Raw genomic sequence first — 20,465 nt, forward strand, 5'->3', positions numbered from 1 at the left:
CCGACAGGTCATTCTCTTCCAGCAACAACGTCTGCAGGTTCGTAAGTCTTCCGAGCTCCTCTGGAATAGGACCATGCAGTTTGTTCGCCGCTAGCTCTAGGTCAGTGAGGTTGACAAGGTTTCCGATACCTGGAGGGATCGTCCCAGTGATTCCGTTTCCTGCCATGCTAAGCCACTGGATCTGTCTCGAAAAGTTTGCAACATAACTTGGAAGGACTCCTCCAAGCTTGTTATCGTCAAGATCTAGCAATTGGAGGCGGGTGCAGTTGGCGAAAAATCTCAGGAATTCCCAACCTTCGGCATCGTCAGCTTGCAGCATGTTGGCCCCCAACTCGACACGAACAGGGCATAGCTTCCCTATCTCGGGGGCCACCCTCCCTTGGAAGTTGTTACGGGCCAGACTTAGCAGTTGGATCTTTGTTGAGTTGGCGAGGGAGCTTGGGATCCTCCCGGACAGGGAATTATTGCCCAAATGAAGCTCTTCAAGGACCGGTAGATTGGTGCCGGCATCAGGAGGTATGCCGCCCTGCAGTTTGTTGGACCCAACACCGAAGTACCGAAGAGCTGACATGTTGAAGAAGAGTGGTGGAATCGTGCCCGAGAGATTGTTCCTGGCCACTTGGATGAACTGGAGACGGGCAAGGCGCGAAAGGCCCTCGGGGATGCTCCCCTGCAGTCTGTTCTCGTAGAGAGATAGGCTCTCAAGCGATGAGAGGTTACCGAACGACGCTGGGATGCCTCCGACCACCTTGTTGGTGGTAAGATAGAAGAGTTGCAGATGAGAGAGCGACCCAAGCGCAGCAGGGATCTCCCCCTGCAGCTGGTTCTTACTCAGGGTCATGGTCACAAGGCTGGAACAGTTGCAGAGCTCCTCAGGAATCTCACCGCGGATGGAGTTGTTGGATAAGTCGAGGTGGCGCAGACGGCGTAGCCCGCCGACGGTACGTGGTATCTCCCCGGACAGCATGTTGGAACCGAGCTGGAGCGTCCGGAGGAAGGTGAGGTTGCCGATCGCCGGAGAGATGCTGCCCGTGAGGCCTCTGGAGGGCAGGCTCAGGGACGACACCCTGCCTGGGTGCCGACGGGTGCAGATGACGCCGGCCCACTGGCAGAAGTCCGCGTTTGTGCTGTTCCACGAGACCAGCGAGCCTGAGTGGTCGGATAGCCCCTCCTTGAACGCCAGCAGCGCTTCCCGGTCACCGGAGGAGTTGCCACGGAACAGGAGAGAAGAAGATGACAGCAGGAGGACGAGGAGGAGGAGCAGGGGCGGGCGGAAGTACATGGTGGCCATGATCTCTGGAGTCTGGTGCGCGACATGAGGTGTGAAGCAGTGATGGTGTGGTAAGGAGGAGCTGCCTAGTGCTTTATAGGTAGGTTGGCTGTTTGAAAACTTAATGGAAAGTGCACCTACTCAGTTTTGCATTAATGTATCTAAAAAAAGTTGTTGACTTGTTTGTTGTCTCACTTATTTCCCGAACGGAGGTTGTACAAAAGAAACGTAAAAACGCCCTAAGAAAACTGGTTCATTTGATTTGGGGTGTGACTTGCGTGCAATTTAGGCGATGTAAGAGAAAAATGAAAGTAGTGCATAAGAAAAGTAAGGTAAAGGTTGCACGAGTCATCTATTCGTGAAAGTTTCTAGCCGTTTTCTCCTCGGAACGTCTTGTCATTCTGACCGTACGAGGAACCTTGCAGTGAGCTTTGCAGTTGCAGGAGAGTAAACTGGCCTGGCGTGATCAGTCCGCCGTCCTCGCCTTGACCTAGTCCGTGTGTAGGTGTCGTGTCGTTGAGGCGATGCGAGACACGCATCGAAAGCCGCCGCTGATGCCTGATGACGTGCTAGCTGCTGAGTAGACGACCCGGGAGGTGGACGCCGATGAAATCCCGAGCCAAAACCAAGCGCGGTTCACAGACCGGTGGCAGAGCCACTATGCAACGCTTTAGGTCTAGTTTGGTGCCAGTGTTTTTGTGTGTTTTGAGGAGTGTTTTGAGGGGACACTATCGCTTTAAGCGGAGAAACACTTCAAGGCCGCGTAAGGAATTTTCAAATGGGCGAGGCCCATATTTCGTCCGTGACATGAGATTTTGGTTGTTCCCTGTTTCAGACCATCAGTCGTACCTGACTTCCTTGCCGGTTTTCGTTTTTTCCGATTTTTTAAAAACTTTGAAATTTGAAAATTGTTCAAATTCCGAAAAAATGTTTAAATTTAGATATGTTCTCATTTAGAAAATGGGTGAATTAAAAAATAGTTCAAAATTTAAAAATGTTCAAAAATAAAAAAAAATCATGACTGAAAAAGTTAAAATTTTAAAATGTTCAAAATTGAACAATGTTCAAAATTCAAAAAAATATTCAAAATTTTAAAAATGTTCATAACTTGAAAACGTTCAAAATTTAAAAATATTCAAAATTTAAAAATATTCAGATTTTTTAAAAAGTTCAAAAAACTAGCTGGGTAAAATATAAAAAAACAGCAGAAACCGAAAAAAACTGAAACCAAACGAAAAAAATAGCAGACACCAGAAACCAGCAGAAACCGAAAAAAACTGAAAGCAAACGAAAAAATAGCAGACACCAGAAACCAGCAGAAAACACAAAAAGCGCCCGAAAATACAAAAACCGGATTCCACGCTGGCAAGAAAACGAGGCGGAGGAGTAAAAGGGCCAGCCCAAGAACGACGGCGCCTATGCGATGTCCTAGATACGTCCCCGCAATAGGCGGTGAATAGGTTTCGCCGTGTTTTTAGGGTGTTTTCCCCAACCCGACGGGTTTAGATGGGTTTCATCGGGCCTACACAGGCCAAAACCGGCCTACCGAACAGGCCATACGTGTTTTGAGGTGTTTTTGGTTGTTTTGATCAAGCCCTAAAAAACACCTCAAAACCGGCCCAAACACTTCTGAAATCACTGGCACCAAACGAGGCCTTAAGCGGTGTTTGTGTTCGGCGCCGCTTAAGGAATCAGGTGTTCCGATCTAAGAGCATCTCCACTCGTTTGGCCTCCCCACGCCGAAATCCGGGGTTAATTTCGTCCGGATTGGACGAAAAAATGGCGTGGGGAGGGCCAGTTTCCCAGCCGCGATCCCAGTCGTAGACGGCGATTTAATTCTGAAAAACGAAAACTTAACGAAATACGGCAAAAATCGATTGAATTTAGACTAACTTTAATGATATTTACTATATAGAGGACGAAGTTCATACGTAGAGGCCGAATTTGAATATATTTCGAATTCGGCCAGGGGAATATAACTGTAAATATTAAAACACGGCGCTCTACATGCCGAAATGGCGGTAGAACACCGTGTAGTCCATGTCGCCGTCGCCGCCATCATTGTCGGAGCCGTTGTCGTCGAACTGCGGCGGCGCCGACGCCGCATGGCTGCTGCCTTGGCCGGGGTCTCCCCACCGGCCGCTGTTGCAAGGCGGGGACGGCGAGGGCTTGTACCACTCGTCGTCGGACTCCTCGAGGTCAATGACGGGGACGGCGACACCGGATGGAGGCGTAGCAGGCTAGCGGTAGCGAGCGGCCTGCTCGAGGAGCCGAATTTCGCCGTCTGAATGAGAAAAACGTCGCTCGGGGGGCTCTTCGGGGAGACGAGTGGGGATGCTCTAACATGGGCGCGGCCCATGTTCATACACTACGTATTAAAACCTGTCACCCACGTAAAGCTTCACTCGTTCTTTTCATGTTTCGTTTAGATTTTAGAAATGTTTAAATTTAAAAATTGTTGAAATTCGAAAAAGTTCAATATGAAAATTGTTCAAACTAGAAAATGTTCAAATTAAAGATTATTCAAAATAAAAATGTTTAAATTCAAAAATATTCAATTTAAAAATTGTTGAAATTCAAAATAGTTCAAATATGAAAAAGTTCAAAACTGAATATGTTCGAACATAAAAATTGTTCAGATTAAAAAAATGTTCAAAAATGGAAAATGTTCAGATTCGAAAACAGTTCAAACCGTAAAGAGTACAAACTTGAAAAAATGTTAAAAAATTTAAAATTTTCAAAACTTAAAAAGTTCAGAAAAACCGAGTGGCAAAACCAGAAACCTGAGGAGAAAAACTAGCAGAACCTAAAAACCGGAAATAAAAAAGAGAGGAAGGAACGAAACCAACTAGTGCATGCGAGTCGAACCTTCCTGGCACTAGTAGAAACAAGGGCTTTGGTTTTTGCTCCAAAGAGCTTTTGCACCGATTCGTAACACGAACCGGTGCAAAAGGGTTCGCGGCTGACGCCAACCCTTTAGTACCGGTTCTCCGCACGAACCGGTGTAAAAGCTTTTTCTGCTCCCCACGCACCTCCACCCCCCTCCCCCCGTGGATCGCCTTTTTTACACTGTAAAATAGAAAAGAAAATGATAGAAAATTCAAAAAATAAAAATCTTTTGAGATTCCTGTATGTTACGCAACCTACTATTAGGGAAAATTAACAAATTTGAATTTCAATTTTTTTTGCAAAAAAAGTTTGAAAAATGGTAAAACCGCATTAACTTTTGCATACGACGTCGGAAAAAAACGTATAATATATCAGAATCATCGTGGGAAAATGTTCTAGCAATTAAAATACGAAAGCAGGAAGATTTTAGTTTTTTCTAGAAATTTAGGATTTTACGGAAATAACTTTGTACACACAAGTATGGGTGAGGAAGTAATCGTTACGGTTCAGAGCAGCATGTTGCTTTGAGATCCGGAGAAAAGAAAAGTCAGAGGAATTCACTTGTGCACTAGTCTTGCATTTGCTTACAGCAGACATGGCATACAGGCAGTCACACTGCACGAGATTCCCTGGACAGCGACACGGGATTCTCGGGACGTGCTTTTTCTCCATCTCCTTTCTCAGTTCATCTCTCCCATCGCCTCCACTTCCCTACCTTCTCTTCTCTTTTTCTTATTCCAGCGATGCCAGGCGAGTCTTCCGCGCAGCAGCGGCGCTGCCCACCACCGCAGTGGCTTCCGCTGTGCTGGCAAGCTGCTCCGACGAAATTCCTCTTTACCGGCCGCCTTCTACTCCGTCGTGAACCGCCGCCACCCAAGAACAGCATGCCGGGCCGCACGGCCGTGTTGCACCTGTCCGCGGCGACTTCTGGCAGACACCAGCATGTCAGCCTAGGAGAGCGTTTCACCGGCGTATTGTACGACCACCGACGTGGCCACATCCAATTTTTGTTCCACGAGCTCACCCCGCCCACGGCGTCGCTGGTACGCGAGATGGCGTCAGGCAATTTTTCTGATGGCGTGACCAGTCGACGCACCACGAACGTTTGTCTCGGCCAGCTCTCCGCCGCGACCCCATTTCCGCCGTGGCGTGCCCAGAGGCTGACCATGGAGCAGCTGTCTCTGAGCCCCACCAGATGCATGCCATAGCGGCAAGCGACACTGGGAACAGCTCCTCTAGCATGCGGTCCAGCGCCAATCAGGCAGGTCGAGCAGCAAGAGCGCGTCGTCGGCGTCCGCCACCAAAGCGGACAGCGCGTGCACCCTCGCCGTCTTCGCCTTGGACGGCGACATTATTCTATGCGCTGCTTCTTCCAGCCCGCCGCGGCCGAGGCGGAGCGCGTGAGCAGCTCCCGCGCCAGCAGCAACGTGACAAGGCCGGGCTCGCGCACGAGCATCCAGGACTTGTAGGAGGCGGCGCGATGAGGACTAGCTTGAAGCCAGAAGCCACTTCGCGCGGGAGCACTCTGTCCCTCCCGTCCCGTCGCGCGCGGCATCGTCCGCTCCTCCGTTCGCTGAGCAAGGCAAGGAGAGGAGGAGTGGGGAGAAACGGAGACCCGACAACGACGTACTGCACCTGCGGAGAGGATGGGAGGTGGGGTAGCTTCAACGCGAAGCAGCCGAACCGGCGGGCAAAGGAAGGAGGCGGCCACGAGCGCACAAGGTGGGCGGCGGAGAAAAAAGCTTGATTTTTTGTCGGCGGCGAGAGCGAGAACCTGGGCGGAGGAACTTGAGGGGAGCTTGGAAATGGCGTCCCGGAGAGGTGAGCAGTGACGACCGCGGCAGTCGTTCTGTTGTCTGGTCTGGGATAGAATCTCTATGTTGACCGGAGTAAAAGCTGGGGAAAAGCAGCCTCACGCGACGGCTCTTCCATTACTTTTTCCAGATCTCAAAGCAACCTGCTTCTGGACGGTACAGATTACTTCCTTACCCATACTTGCGTGTACAAAATCCGCACTCTGGATTTTATATATTTTTTTATTTTTCAAAATTAAAATTAATAATTGCATCATGTATAAAGATTACTATTAATTTTAGCAAATTATAATTTTTTCAAATTTTCAGGTTTGCAAAAAAATTAGAAAAATTAAAATTGAAAATAATTAAAAATAATACAAATTATAAAGTTAATGTTTATTTATTTATTCAAGATTATTATTATATCATTACTTTTGTTTATTAAAAAAATTATTTGAAATTTGAACAATAAAGAAATATGACATCGACCGATATGTTAATAGGATTGATATGATACAATTATCACATACATGCGCGCGAAGCACTTGGATGCGGGATGGAAAGGAACTTGGAAGATAAGCGTGCTAGTGGTAGAGTAGTGGAAGGATGGATGACCGAGCGGGAAGTCTGAGCACGAGTAAGTAATTAGACTAGAGATAAGGGTAGTTAGAGACTAAACTTGTGAAATAACTAAAATATTAGAAATTCTGAAAAAAAAGAGGGAGTGAAAATAATTCGAATTTTTTTTTTGAATTTGGGACATTTTCCTGCAGACCGGTGCTAAAGGTCCTCTTGCTCGGGCGCCCGACAGCCGCCACGTGGTGCCCCCTTTAGCACCGGTTCGCAACTAAACCGGTGCAAAGTGGGGGGGGGGGGCTTTTGCACCGGATGCTTTGCACCGGTTGGGCATCCGGTGCATATGGGCATTACCAACCGGTGCAAAAGCACCATTTTCCACTAGTGTGGGCTAGGCCCATTAACGAGCGGGTATGCGGAGCGCCAAATCGCTCCTGCAATAAGCAGAGAATAGGGATCGCTGACCGGTGGATTGGTTGCCTTTCGCCTATGTGTGACTCATATCGGGCTTTCTGGGTTCTTCTCGCAAATGGGACTAGCAGCCTGATCGGTGACCGAAGGTGTGATGCGGAGGAAGTTATTTTCTTCATGCAAAATGTGCGACAAAGCGCGTTAGATCTTCAAACATTGGTTGATAAGATCATCTTATCTTAACTTTGCCACACAATCTAGATATAACAATAAAACATGATATACAATAGGTTATTTTTTAGTCTTATCATTAGTAACGATAATATCCTAAATATGTGGTGAGAGAGATTGTGCTAAGAGATCATCTCTTAACTAAAAGAAAACAAAGTTTTTTTTTATTTTTCTCTTTTCTCTATCTCAACATTTATCTTACATAACACTGCTAAGATATAATCCTTGTGCAGAGTTCCATGGCCTCTTCCAAGTTCCAACTTCCTCGCGGTCACAAAGCACGCGTGAACAGATCGTACTCGTGACAAGATTCGAGCCGCCGACACGCTAAGTCACCGTTTTTGTGATCCAATCCAGTGGCACACCACCTTTGACTTGATGTTTACCTGTACACGTAATTAATTAACTTGCTGTTGTCGTACTACTCTAACGTCGTCAAGATAAAATAAGGCAAAAGCTGACTCGTTGTCGAGCCGGACACGTGACCACGTTGCGGCAACGGCCACAAATGGAAGCTCCTACGCTACCTTATCCTTGGACGAAGGTCCGACACACGGTGACGTGTTCTACCACAATTGGAAAACAGTTAATATCCATGTTGCTATTTTTTCTTAAAAAACTGCCAAATCTACTGATTCAGGTTTAATTGTGTTTTGATATCACCCGAAACAGTCTTTCATCCCGCTATATTTAATATAGCAACAAACCATACAACCAACACGGGATGGGAATGGGGCGGGTCGACCCGCCGGGTCGTTGGCCCGACCCAAAAGAACAACGCCATTGGGCCGGTCGGGTCGGCCTCATACAAAATTTGGGTCAATGGAGCCGGCTCTAAACGACCCACTGGGTCTGCAGGGCCGACCCGCTTTTGACTCCAAGCTCATCGCTAACTCTGCTCAATCGTTTCCATCGTTCCGTTCCGTAGTTAGAATCGGCGTGTGTTGCACCGTTGCATCGGATCGATCAATTAGCTATATGGGGCAATTAGTATCACGGTGCTTTGGCTCAGAAAAAAAGTATCACGGTGCTTTGGTTCAGAAAAAAAAAAGTATCACGGTGCTTAGTATTTGAATTAGGTAATCACCTCAGCTAGCTATACTATGTATCAATGAGCTATCGTCTATGTTAAACGAACGAGAGTTGCAATGGCTCTTTGTAACAACGAGAACAATATATAAAACTATAATTTGGGTCGGCCCCTGATACCCATCGGGCCAGCGAGGCCGCAACTTCACTTGAAATGGGTTGACCCGTGGCCACTCAAACTGGCCTTGAGGCCAATAGGGCCAGGTCCAAGGCCAGGGTCGGGTCGGCCCATTCCCAACCAACAAGGCAACAATAAAAACAAAAAGAAGAAAACACTCAGGCAACAGCAAAGACATGCCCAAAAGAAAAGAAAAAACAAAATGAAAACTCAGGAGGATCCACTAAGCGATAGTGACCCGCAACCGTTACGTCCTTCGAAGAAGTTCCACCTGGCTCCTAACATCGAAGCATCAAGTACCAAGTAGCACCTTCAAGAAGGGATGCGACGTCGACGTCGCTGCTGCCCAGACCAGAGACTGGTCCTAGGGTTCCCCCCGGCACACCGAAGGAAATGGACCAAGGGTAGCCACAATGTCCTCCACGAAGGAAAGATGTCGCCTGCAGGCGACACGGCTTCGGTGTCGGACGAACCGACAAGGATTTCTCCCAAAAATCCATGCCCACTACCCTCTGACTGTCTGCTACATAGGAGCCATGCGAGGACGAAGCCTCACCACAACTGAACTCGCCACCCAACAACACGCGCCACCACAGTCAAGAAGTCACCATCGCCGTCTTCCTGATGCAATTGTCACGAAGCGTGAAGACAGGGGCAAATGCACAGCTTGAAGCATATAGCCAACACACACCACGGTCACGCGGGAGGAAACAACCTCCACCGCCAAAGACGGTAGCTGACTAATGCGACAACAAGCCTACCAATCCCAAATGGGTCCAGCTAGGCCCAGCGGGCCCGTAAAGCCCCCGCGGAGGCACACAAATCCCAAGAGGGTCTGACGGGGACCCAAGCGGGCCTGTAAAGCCCACCTCCACGCTGCAACAGGTCGATCGCCGGCACCGTCAGCCTCACCCTCGCCACGGCCAACCTCCATGGCCGGTGCACACTCTGCTAGAGCGGTTTATGCTCCCGGCTCGCTGTTGGATGGCTTGGTGGGGCTTCGAATTAGATTGTTTGTGTCGATGTGAGGTTAGGCCGTAGAGCCTGGTCACTCCATCGTCACCAAAAAAGTGATTTTGGGTTGATAGATGTATTTATTTTAACAACCTTTGTTGAATGATATACTCTCTCCGTCTTAAAATGATATGGTTAAATTTTTCTAGATACAGATTATCTATATAACTAAACTGTATCTATATAGATAAAGTTAACCAAGTTCTTATGGGACAGGAGGAATAATAAAAATGTTGTACGCATCATTTAATTGGAGATGACGGGTTTAACTCGCTTTTCAAGAAAGGAGATAAACCGGAGTGTGTCTTGTCCAAGATTAGCAAACCGGAAAGCACAACCAGCTATACCTGGCCATGGGAAGCCCGACCCAGTCAGCCCGCCCCGGCCCGATCCGAAATTTCTGGGTTTGGGCCAATCCGAGCATGCCTATGGACCGGGCCTGGGCCGAAGGTTTAGGCCTGATGGTTGCGCTGGGTCCAGCACGACTTGCAACCCCACCTCGGCACCTCCACCTCACGGTGGGCAAAAAACCGATGACCGAAGATCGAAACCGAAAAGACCGAGACCGAAACCGAAAAGACCGAGATCGAAATGACCGATAAAATATTGGGTAGAAAATTTTATAGACCGAATTAAGTTTGGCCAATTCGGTCATTTGTTCTGAGTAACCGAATAAACCGAACTGACCGAATTTTACGTAAGACTGTCTCAATCTTTAGATTTTGTGATATGCGTGAGATGTGATATTGTTGAATATTCATAAACTTCTCTAGCGTTGTTACATTTTTCTTTAGATTGTTGTACATTTATTCACACCAATTGATAATAATATATACAATGAAAAAACATTCAATATACATCTAAAGTGTTGCCAGCCTTTTACTAAATAATGTCTACGTTTTGCGTTGACAACGTCGGCCACACTATTCGGTCATGACCGAACCCGAACCCAAACCTAAATTATTGGGTGCCTGAATTTATCGGGTAGTAAAAGTAACAAATATATTTCAATTTTTATTTTTTTCTAACCGAATTTAAAATAGACCGAAATGCATAAACCGAATTTTCGGTCATGACCGAATGGCCACCCCTACCTTCACCCACCGGATTGTGGAAATTAAGCAGTCTGTCACATCACGGTTAGCTGCCGGTCTGGGTAAAATAAACTACCTACGTGATGATCTTATCCCCGTCGTCTAGCTATCTTTATCCAGATCCAAGCCATCTCTCCCTCCCTCGCAGCATCGTCATCAGCAGCAGGACTCGAAATCCACGGGTGAAAACGGGCGAGCTCCCCCCCTATAAAAAGCTTCCCCCATCTCCATCCACAAACCTCCATTCCATTCCACATCTCCCATTGGTCTTCTATCTCCCAGTTCGCCACAGCAGCTCGAGCAAAGCTTCTTGCTAGCTAGCTCTGCCTCCGTCCCGTGCAAGGAAGAAGAGAAAGCTTTGTGCATTCGGCTCGACGATGTTGGCCATCTTCCAGAAGCAAGTGGCGCACGCGCCCCAGGAGCTCAACAGTCCCCGGAACGGCACCGCCAAGCCCAAGAACCCCGACCAGATCCTGCGCGACTTCCACGCAGCCCACCCCGAAGACGCATTCTCCACATCCTTCGGCGGCGGCGCCGCCCTCGCCTGCGTCGCCGCGCAGCCACGCTCCCTCTCCGGCTACCAGAGGTAAGCTCAGAAAGCCACTTACGGATTGGACTGCCGGTGATCAAAGTTCAAATATCTGATTCTTGTTACTGTCGTAGCAGGATGTTCTGCGGGCTGGACGACATCTACTGCGTCTTCATGGGCACCCTGAACAACCTGAGCAGCCTGATGCGGCAGTACGGCCTGACGGGCCGCTCCACCAATGAGGCGCTCCTGGTCATCGAGGCCTACCGCACCCTCCGCGACCGGGGCCCCTACCCGGCCGACCAGGTCGTCAAGGACCTCTCCGGCTCCTTCGCCTTCGTCGTCTTCGACAGCAAGTCCGGCGCCGTCTTCGCCGCGCAGAGCACCGACGGCGGCGTGCCGCTCCACTGGGGCGTGGCCGCCGACGGCTCCGTGGTGATCTGCGACGACCGCGCCGCCGTCAAGGCCGGCTGCGGGAAGTCGCACGCGCCGTTCCCAGCCGGGTGCATGTTCCACAGCGAGGGCGGGCTCAAGAGCTTCGAGCACCCCATGAACAGGATCAAGGCCATGCCCCGCGTCGACAGCGAGGGCGTCATGTGCGGCGCCAACTTCAGGGTCGACGCCTTCACCAAGATCACCTCCATGCCGCGGGTCGGGAGCGCCACCAACTGGGCCGCCACATGGGACGACGCCGCAATCTAGTTCATCATGGGGTTCTCGATCGAGCTTCTGAATTTGGGCTTACACTTCTTTTCCTGTTTTTTCTTTTCTTTTAGCTTGGCAATGTACATTCTGATCTTGGACGGTTGGGCCTGTGGACTGACACGCCCGTGTGTTTGATACGGTGAAGGAATAAAAGACATCATCTGGCGTTGCGGGAGTGATGTTTTGGCATGTGGGGCGTATGCTTCCTTTATTTTGAAATGCATGTTAGATATATTTAAAAATGTTAAAAAATTTGAAACAAAAATTTCGCACGTACATCTTCATGTGCTACACGCTCACAAAGTCGTTTCATGAAAAATCGAATTGTCGACGTGTGTAAAAAAGACAAAATTCGGTGTTAAAACAAAGATTTGTAGGATAAATTTTCTCCTTTTCACGTTTACTATAAAAAATATCATTTTTCGTGAAACTTGACAAACATACATATATTATGAAGATGTACATGCAATTTTTTTTGTCAAAACTTTTTAACACTTGAAAATATGTTATTATGGTAGATGTATCATAATTGAGTTTCAGGTTGCGCCCTACCTACAAAGTCACGAAGTCCTAGGCTTACTACTATTTTTTCGAGGCTGTGCAAAGGAACACTATGAATCATGCAGTGTCAGTGTCAGAGAAGGGACGGGAGGGAGTGTGTCTGATGAATCTGAAGAGATTTCTGGCCAGTGGAGAGTGCATCTCACCCAATGGAGTTATGGAGTTGAATTTCCTTCAGCAAAGACGATGTGTCAAACCAATGATGCAAATGTACGCGCGTGATCAGTAGTGCGGGTGATGCAGATTGCCTTCTTCTGTAACTATTAAAAAAAAAATGAAACAGTGTCTAAGAGGAACTAGGGTGGAACTCAGGTCGTTGGGCTGCGCCACTGCGATCCCAACCACTGGGCTAAGCCCACGCCGTCTCTTCTGTAACTATAGCAACATCTCTAACAATTATTGTAAATTCGGGCCACTGAACTCTTGTTTATAGGTCGAAAAATTGTTGGCGCAGAATAGAGCCCCCAAAATGAACCTGTAAAAGCTATGTTCTGCGTCAGCAACATCTAAACCCGTAAACCAGGGTTTTTCACAGATTTCATATACAAAATGATAAAACACAAACATAAATACATACAACAACCCAGCATAAATAATCATATTATAGTTTTGAACACACAATAGTCATCCAAATTATTAGTACAATATTGTCTCAACCAAATTACAAATAATAGTTTCCAAATAATTAATAAAATAAACAAATGTTTTCTGAATGGTTCATCTCACACATACATGAATAGGGATTGAGCATAAAAAGAAGTGAAGCATCGGTGTAATCCGTAGGGACGTCATATGCAATCACCGTCATAGCAGCCGAGATTTTTTGATAGGCACTAAAACCCATCTCATTGGCACCGTTTCTACGTTGCTACAAGTACATTGAGGTTTGCTTCCCAAGCCTCGACAACTTCAGGTTAGGCATCCCAGTTCGTCTCGCCCATCCCCGGCGCGGCTAAACAACGCGGCCATGGCGAGCACCAGGAGAGGGCTGATTGCAGAACGGCGGTGAGGTACCCACGAAGGCCGTCCGTTCCAGAGCAGGGCTCAAGGGGGGAGATGAGAAACGGCGGCGCGCGCCCTACATCCCTACAGGAGGTGAAGGCGGAGTCAACGGTTGTGGGCTTGTGGCGCCCTCGCAGCTGCCAGCGAATAAAAGAGATAAATTAGGGTAGGAAGATGAATATGACACATTGACACCTCAACCCCACTTGTCATTGAGGGTCATGTAAAATCCTGGTCGGGATCTTTCCTTTCCCGGTGCACCAAAACATATCCAGGGTTTGATTTAGACCGAGACTGATTAATTCAGGGTACAAACGAACAAGGATTTCGAGTTCAGGGTTTGATTCGTCGAACCTCTACCAATTCAAGGTTTAGAATTGACTTTTTTCCGGGATAGGCTGGCGTAGAGCTAAGCTAGCCACCCACAATGACGCGGACTCATCTATGCCGTCCACTACTAGGTCGAGCTCGGCGTGCATCTTGATGCCGATGGTTTCACTAGTGTAGCGCGTTATCCACCATCGGCCATCGCCCTCTTCACTTGGCCGGAGATGTCGCCGTCGCCGTCCCTCCTGCTTGCCTCCACTACCAGGTCCTCCCGCTCGCCGGCGCCTCCTCCCCAGCCGCGCTGGTCCGCGCCCCCGCTCGTCTCCTTCCCCGCGAGCCGCACCCGCCTCGTCGGCCTCCGTCTCGCGCGCGCGGCCGGCCCCAACGGCGCCAACGGCGCCGCCTCTGCCTCCCCCGGGGATGGCGGCGCCGGCAACGGTCTGGTAAGCCACCTAACTCGCTCCTCCTACGACCGTACTGATCTATCCCCTTCCCCCCTCTTCACTTCAACCCACTTCGTTTCACCATATGTAATTTCGAATCCGGTAGAGGAAAACGAAGGGATTATCGATGTTTTGCTCTTCTGTGGGAATCATTCAGCAAGACTAGCTACGTGCCACGCTCCCTGGATGCATCATCATCATCATCATGATCATAGAATAATTTTCACTCTGTTTTGCTCTTCTGTGGGAATCATTCAGCGCCCTGTTTGCTGCACCAGATCGACCAATCTTGTACAGTATTATTTTATTTATATTCTTCCTTCTAAGAAAGTGTTGCCAAATGGGGTTTACTAGCCTACCTAGCGTTAATAATGAACTATCGATTAACACTTCAGGGAGACTTGGAGTGGTTCTAAGGTGACTCAAGTCTGCAGTCCAGATTTACTGTAAACTGTCCCCGAGACTAGTCTCTGCGCTACGCAGAACCAAATCCTACAAAAGGCTTCTATAATCGTTTGCCCGCCCCTTTGACTTTACCCGGCGACAAATTACTTACTCCAGGCGTTTTTATTTGTCAGAATTTTGCAAAGAATTGGATGGCTGCGCTTCATTAGACCTGGGCACTTCTACTTCTTTATCTTCCCTATACTGCTGTCTACTGTCAAATGAATTGTGTTAACCAACTGAATAATAACTTCGCCCTCTCTACCACATGTTCTGTTATGAAAGAATAGAAATCACGCTTGTCGCTAACGCCTTCCTCTCGAACCATATAGATACAGTTATGTTTTAGCATCTAGCCGTGTTTCAAACCTATCCTTATGTGTTATTTTGATTCTTACAGCCGAAGAACCGGAGGGATATTCTCCTGGAATACGTACGAAGTGTCCAACCAGAGTTTATGGAGCTCTTTGTGAAAAGAGCCCCAACACAGGTTATTTCATTTATCCTTTCTTTTACTTGTCCTTGCACCCAGGTCTTCGCAACCTATCTGCTTTCAGTCCATGAATCACTGGTTTTTGCTAAAAAGCATATTTATACGCTGCCATCACCTGTCTATCTTTCTCCTCAAAGGTTGTCGATGCCATGCGCCATACGGTGACTAATATGGTTGGGACTCTTCCGCCTCAGTTTTTTGCTGTAACTGTCACAACGGTAATGGAACGTCAACTGTAAAATTCCCGATGTTAGTTTTTCTTTTATATCATACTGTTTTTGCACTGAACATGTGTACATTTCTACCATGATGTCGTGACATGTTTCTTTATCTTTTCATCAACACAGGTTGCTGAAAATCTGGCTCAGCTTATGTACAGTGTTTTGATGACTGGATACATGTTCAGGAATGCGCAGTACCGTCTGGAGTTGCAACAGAGTTTGGAGCAGATTGCTCTTCCTGAACCGAAAGAAGAAAAGGTTCTTGTTGACCAGTGTTTAGCATACTTCTCACATGGATATTAATTAAGTAGTTGTGCTTACATTTCAGTCTCTAAATGATTTGATTTGCTTATGCGAGATGAGGTTATTAAGAAAATCTAGACATACTCTTAGATGCTGAGATGGACCTGTCTAGGCACCTCACTACATATGGTTGCCTAACCTGTATCTCTGTTTACAGAGCAAACTGCATCCAAGTTCTTCTGTACTAGCTTGGTTATTGCCTTTTAACATTGCAAACATATGGTTGATTGACTGGTGTATTTGCACTTATTACTCGACTGTTGTCGTTTCCAGAACCATATTCATTAACTCGGCAACAATGTACCTGTGGCACTTGACCATCCTGAAAGAGTGTTGCTGTTTTGGTTCTCACTAATAGTAAATCTCATGAAAAATACATGGTGAAATTAGTTGTTTGGTTTCACAGCACAGCTGTGTAATTAATATTCATGCCTGGCATTTGTAGGGTTCAGAAGATTACGCTCCTGGAACCCAGAAAAAGGTAAGTGGGGAAGTGATCCGATGGAACAAGGCGACAGGACCAGAAAAAATCGATGCTGTGAAATATATTGAGTTGCTCGAAGCGGAAATCGATGAACTGAGCCGTCAAGTCGCTAGGAAATCGTCTCAAGGGAGCAATGAAATCTTGGAATATCTAAAAACTCTAGAACCACAGAATTTGAAGGTATATCATATATATTTCTCTGTCTACTTCTAGGAATCCATTGCTATTTATGTTATCTTTGAATACCCATCTTAAAATGCCGGGAGTATATGTAATTTTTTAGCCTCACTTTTGATTGGCTTATCGTAGACAGTTTGATCAATGCAATACTGCTTGGCGGTGTTGGTTTTGCTAATTAATGGTGATCTGATTTGTTAGGAACTTGCGAGCAGTGCAGGCGAGGACGTCGTATTTGCCATGAACGCGTTCATAAAGCGCCTTTTGGCTGTCTCAGACCCCAAGCAGATGAAGGTAAACCGATTCTAGCAGTACCAGTAGCAGTACCAGAAACATATGTGCTTTGGTTGCTGACTTGTTTGTGTGGGGTGGTGCATGCAGACAGCGGTCACGGAGACGAGCGGCAGCCAGCTGGCGAACCTGCTGTTCTGGCTGATGATTGTCGGGTACAGCATGCGCAACATCGAGGTCCGGTTCGACATGGAGAGGGTGCTAGGCGCTGCCCCGAAGATCGGCGGTGAGCTGCCACCTCCACCCAGTGGAGACGGCACACCAACGCAATAGCAAGCTAGAGCCCGCAGAGTCTGGGTGGAGATATGAGTAGGTTGAGAGCTTTTTTTGGTGTATTGATGGAGATTCCTTGCTTTGTTTTAGAGATTGACACTGGCCCGAGGACAGAAAGTTTACTACTACACATATTTTTGGGGTATGCACACACTAGTGGAAACAACAAATGTTGTCCAATTGTATTTTACAACTAGAATATTTGTCTTTAATAAAGTTGAAATTTGGAACCAACAAACTTTCTGGAGTTTGCACTTAGCTCTTGTTGGATTTATTTGAATTTATTGCTTCTATTAAATATTGTTAAGTTTATTTGAAACAAAATGGGGTTCAAACAAAGTGGTGATCCAACTCACCTAAAATGCTCCATGTAAGACATCCGTTCAAAGATATTAAGATACACATAGACTACATGAGATCGTACTCAACGAGGTGGATTATATTGCACATGTATTAACTAGTCACGGAAGATCGTATCGCGCCTGAATCAATATCAACCTGCCCTACAGCATCTCGCACCATCGAAGTACAATTGCTGGCGTACATCGTACATGTGACTACACATGCTTTGTATTCTTCACTTGAAATGTTACGTCTGTGCCTCATAGATATGCGGTCGATCTGAAACATATACTGCAGGACAGATCGCCTGATGTAGTGATGCTAATACTGATCCTATCTGAATGAAAATTTCTCCAGTTGATCTGCAAGACTGAAACCCTGTAAGGTCTAAACACATCGTTTTCACAATTGATCTGCAAGACTGAACCCCTGTAAGGTCTTCACACATCTTTTTCACAATTCAATTCCCAGCAACATGGAGAAACTGGCTACAACTTGCAAGTCCATTCTGACAATCCAAAGCTCAGCCAACCACCAGAGGGAAGTGGCACTAATAGCAGTGGCAAATATTATGGGATGCCCAATTCAATTTGAATGTCACTGGGTGAATCTGAAGTATCCGTAAATGTTTTGAATAAATGCAAAACGAAACTCCAGGTTTGGATTCCAGTGAGAAGGTACCATGTAGTATGAATTCCACATGTATCTGTGTGCTGCACGCGTCTCCGCATGAAAGGAGGTGTATGCCCCTGTCATCACCATTGGTTTATTCTTCCTGAAACAATCATATATTCAGTACAGGAAATAGACTATTGTTAAGGGGATTAGCCCTGTCGGTGAAAAAACAGGCAATTGGAAGAAAAATAATGGAACACACTGTTTTAACGCTTAGGCGTACAGTTCTATCCTCGGCAGTTAGAGAAGTTAGTACACGGGACATAAGTATTGGTAGTACAAGGCATATCACCGAACCAATGAAAATTCTTAAGTAACTTAAGAAGTTACACATTTCAGCAAAGACAAAGTATCCACTCTACTTGCATCTTTTCAAGCTTTTGCACAAGAATCAACCATGCATCAATTTGAAAGTCCTTAATTAGCGCAATACAAAGTTACAAACCGTGTTCAGTGAACAAATAGAAAACTAGACAATTAACTAGGTTGCTACTCTTCTGGAAGCGCTTGTATCCCGCAGTGAAACATGTAACTGTAGTGAGGCGGCAGGTGAGATGTCCATGCATGGACCTTGAAATTTCCTCGAGGTCTAACCCTTCCAAAGTAAAGGTCCTGCACGCTCACCATCTCTGGACCTTCAGGTTCAGTTTCAGGAGAATATGTTTGGTAATCAGCGTGAGTTACATAACATTCGGAAGAAGTTTTATTTGCTCTCCTAAGATATACCGGCTCCTCAAACTCCCAAGTATCAGAAAAACGTTCTCCATACAACAAGATGTTCTTCCGCTTGATATTCCTGAGGGTTGCAAGGGCCATGCTCCAGAAACGGGGGCTAAAGTTTGCTTTCAGTAATCCACTGAAGATGGCTGCACCCATGAAGCACCTATCCATCAGCCTGGCCATCTCCATGGCCATGGCTGCGAGCTTCGGGTGGTCTTCCACCCTCGTGCTCCCAAAAGTACGCACCTTGAAGAAATACCAGTATGCTTCTTCTGTAAAGAAGTGTAATCTGATGGGCTGTGTGGTTCCAAAACTTGCGATCTTGTCGGATCGGCTCGCGACTATGATCTTACTGCCACTCACGATGCAGCTTTTCGCGGCCGAATACAACCTTTTCCATACAGACTCGTCAATATCCAGAACTAGCTCAATGATGATCAGTGTCCTTCCATTCCCCATACCACAGTTTTGATGCTTGATTCTACCTCCATCTCTTAGGGTCTCTAAACTTGCATCTTTAAGGTCATCGCCATTGAAACACAAAATCTGGGAGAAATGGCTGCGCACCCTTTCATCATTGCAAGCATGCTCGATCAGGGTGCTCTTTCCAACTCTCATGGGACCGATGATCGGCAGGACAGATAGATTTTCAGCGGCACCGGGAGCCCTTTCCGCTTGCAACAGGAAGTTCATGATATGTTCCATCTCCATCTGGCGTCCAAACATGCATTTGTCCAGCAGCAGATACATGTTATATGGTTGACGGTGCAAACGTGGGCATCTGCATAGAAACATTACAAACTCACTCACATCTTCAATGGTATCCCTTACGCTGCTAAGAACTTGCTCCAGCAGCTCAACCTGCGCTGCATCTTCACTGTTGCCACTGCAGAAACGTACACGCTTGGCAGGGTTGAACACAGAGAGCGCAAAGGAGTTATTGACTTGATGATCTTTTGTCCTGTCTTCTCCATGGGCTCGGCAACTGAATACGTCGAGGGTGTAATATCCCCTGTACATCTCCTTTTTTAGTATGCTGAGCTGATGCAGCATGGACTGGTTTGTGATGAGCCGACCATCTGCCTCCTCGATGATGATGTGAAGCCGCAGTAGCAGTCGTTGCAGGCTGCGGAGCCGCTCCTCCTCGGTTGGCGCTACCTTCTGCCTCAGATATCTGTCCACGAGGAAAGACATGGATCTACTGGCAAGCTCACCCATAGCAGCAGAAAATATTACCTCCATGTAATTGTGTTTGAGGAGCCCCACCCCAGTCCTTGGGGCTTCTTGAGCAATGTGGTAGCGCAATGGGTCAATATGGAGATGGGAGAAGCTATGTATATCTGGAACTTGTCTGAGGACTCACACGTTCTGAGTCATCGGAAGCAAATTTGGTGCACATGAGCACCAGTGCTCCTGATTTTTAAAATATTTAAAAACTGTATATCTACATTTTAAAAAATAGTCACATTTATTCCGTGAATACATACATATGTCATGAATACTCGTGCAAAGTTTCATTAGAGATTGCATTGTATTTTGAGCTACAGGAAAAAAACAAATTTGTTGCTACGTATAGTGGCATATATTTGTCAGAAATTTATCTTTTTTGTGTAGCTCAAAATACAACATATTTTTCTACAAAATTCACACCGTATCTTTGAAATGTTTCTATGTATGTGAGTATTTAATATCAATTTTTTTGAAATTCGAAAAATATGATTTTTAGAAAACAGGAGCACTGGTGCTCATGTGCCAAAGACACTTTCCGTGAGTCATCGCCTTACTGTCCATTGGAGCCATGTTATTCTTTTCTCTTATATCTTGCGTGGCTGCAAAGATACTTGGAATGGTTCTGCATTGACTTTGGCTAGTCAAAATGAGCGTAATAAGAAAACAAAAGGCCGACGTGACTGATCTAAAACTTGCAATCCCTTCCATGTCTGTAGTTTCAACATTCAACTCAGCATGCCACTGAACAACATACCCT

At 46.7% G+C, this 20,465-nt stretch overlaps 3 protein-coding genes across 3 annotated transcripts; 2 read left to right on the plus strand and 1 right to left on the minus strand.

Moving 5' to 3' along the window:
• The first annotated feature begins 10,742 nt into the window (after positions 1–10,742).
• LOC124678007 (stem-specific protein TSJT1-like) lies at positions 10,743–11,748 on the plus strand. Its single transcript, XM_047213941.1, has 2 exons — positions 10,743–11,074; positions 11,155–11,748. Exons 1-2 carry the CDS (start codon positions 10,866–10,868, stop codon positions 11,717–11,719), a joined length of 774 nt encoding a protein of 257 aa, XP_047069897.1. The 5' UTR covers positions 10,743–10,865; the 3' UTR covers positions 11,720–11,748.
• A 2,088-nt stretch (positions 11,749–13,836) lies between these two features.
• LOC124673836 lies at positions 13,837–16,979 on the plus strand. Its single transcript, XM_047209872.1, has 7 exons — positions 13,837–14,055; positions 14,900–14,989; positions 15,130–15,210; positions 15,340–15,471; positions 15,962–16,180; positions 16,379–16,471; positions 16,559–16,979. The coding sequence occupies exons 1-7, from the start codon at positions 13,837–13,839 to the stop codon at positions 16,739–16,741; spliced, it is 1,017 nt and encodes a 338-aa protein (XP_047065828.1). The 3' UTR covers positions 16,742–16,979.
• Positions 16,980–18,247: 1,268 nt separating this feature from the next.
• On the minus strand, positions 18,248–19,720 carry LOC124670946 (disease resistance protein RGA2-like). The gene has a single exon (XM_047207403.1). It carries the CDS (start codon positions 19,718–19,720, stop codon positions 18,248–18,250), a length of 1,473 nt encoding a protein of 490 aa, XP_047063359.1.
• Positions 19,721–20,465: the final 745 nt, after the last annotated feature.

The sequence above is a fragment of the Lolium rigidum genome, chromosome 7, assembly GCF_022539505.1.
Source record: "Lolium rigidum isolate FL_2022 chromosome 7, APGP_CSIRO_Lrig_0.1, whole genome shotgun sequence".
Taxonomy (NCBI): domain Eukaryota; kingdom Viridiplantae; phylum Streptophyta; class Magnoliopsida; order Poales; family Poaceae; genus Lolium; species Lolium rigidum.

Excerpts from the sequence above, each read along its gene's own strand:
- LOC124673836 (XM_047209872.1), top strand. The coding sequence starts at position 13,837 with ATGTCGCCGTCGCCGTCCCTCCTGCTTGCCTCCACTACCAGGTCCTCC. Across the intron at positions 14,056-14,899 it reads GCGGCGCCGGCAACGGTCTG|CCGAAGAACCGGAGGGATAT; the intron begins GTAAGCCACCTA and ends TGATTCTTACAG. Across the intron at positions 15,472-15,961 it reads CTGAACCGAAAGAAGAAAAG|GGTTCAGAAGATTACGCTCC; the intron begins GTTCTTGTTGAC and ends TGGCATTTGTAG.
- LOC124678007 (XM_047213941.1), top strand. The coding sequence starts at position 10,866 with ATGTTGGCCATCTTCCAGAAGCAAGTGGCGCACGCGCCCCAGGAGCTC. Across the intron at positions 11,075-11,154 it reads TCCCTCTCCGGCTACCAGAG|GATGTTCTGCGGGCTGGACG; the intron begins GTAAGCTCAGAA and ends CTGTCGTAGCAG.
- LOC124670946 (XM_047207403.1), bottom strand. The coding sequence starts at position 19,720 with ATGGAGGTAATATTTTCTGCTGCTATGGGTGAGCTTGCCAGTAGATCC.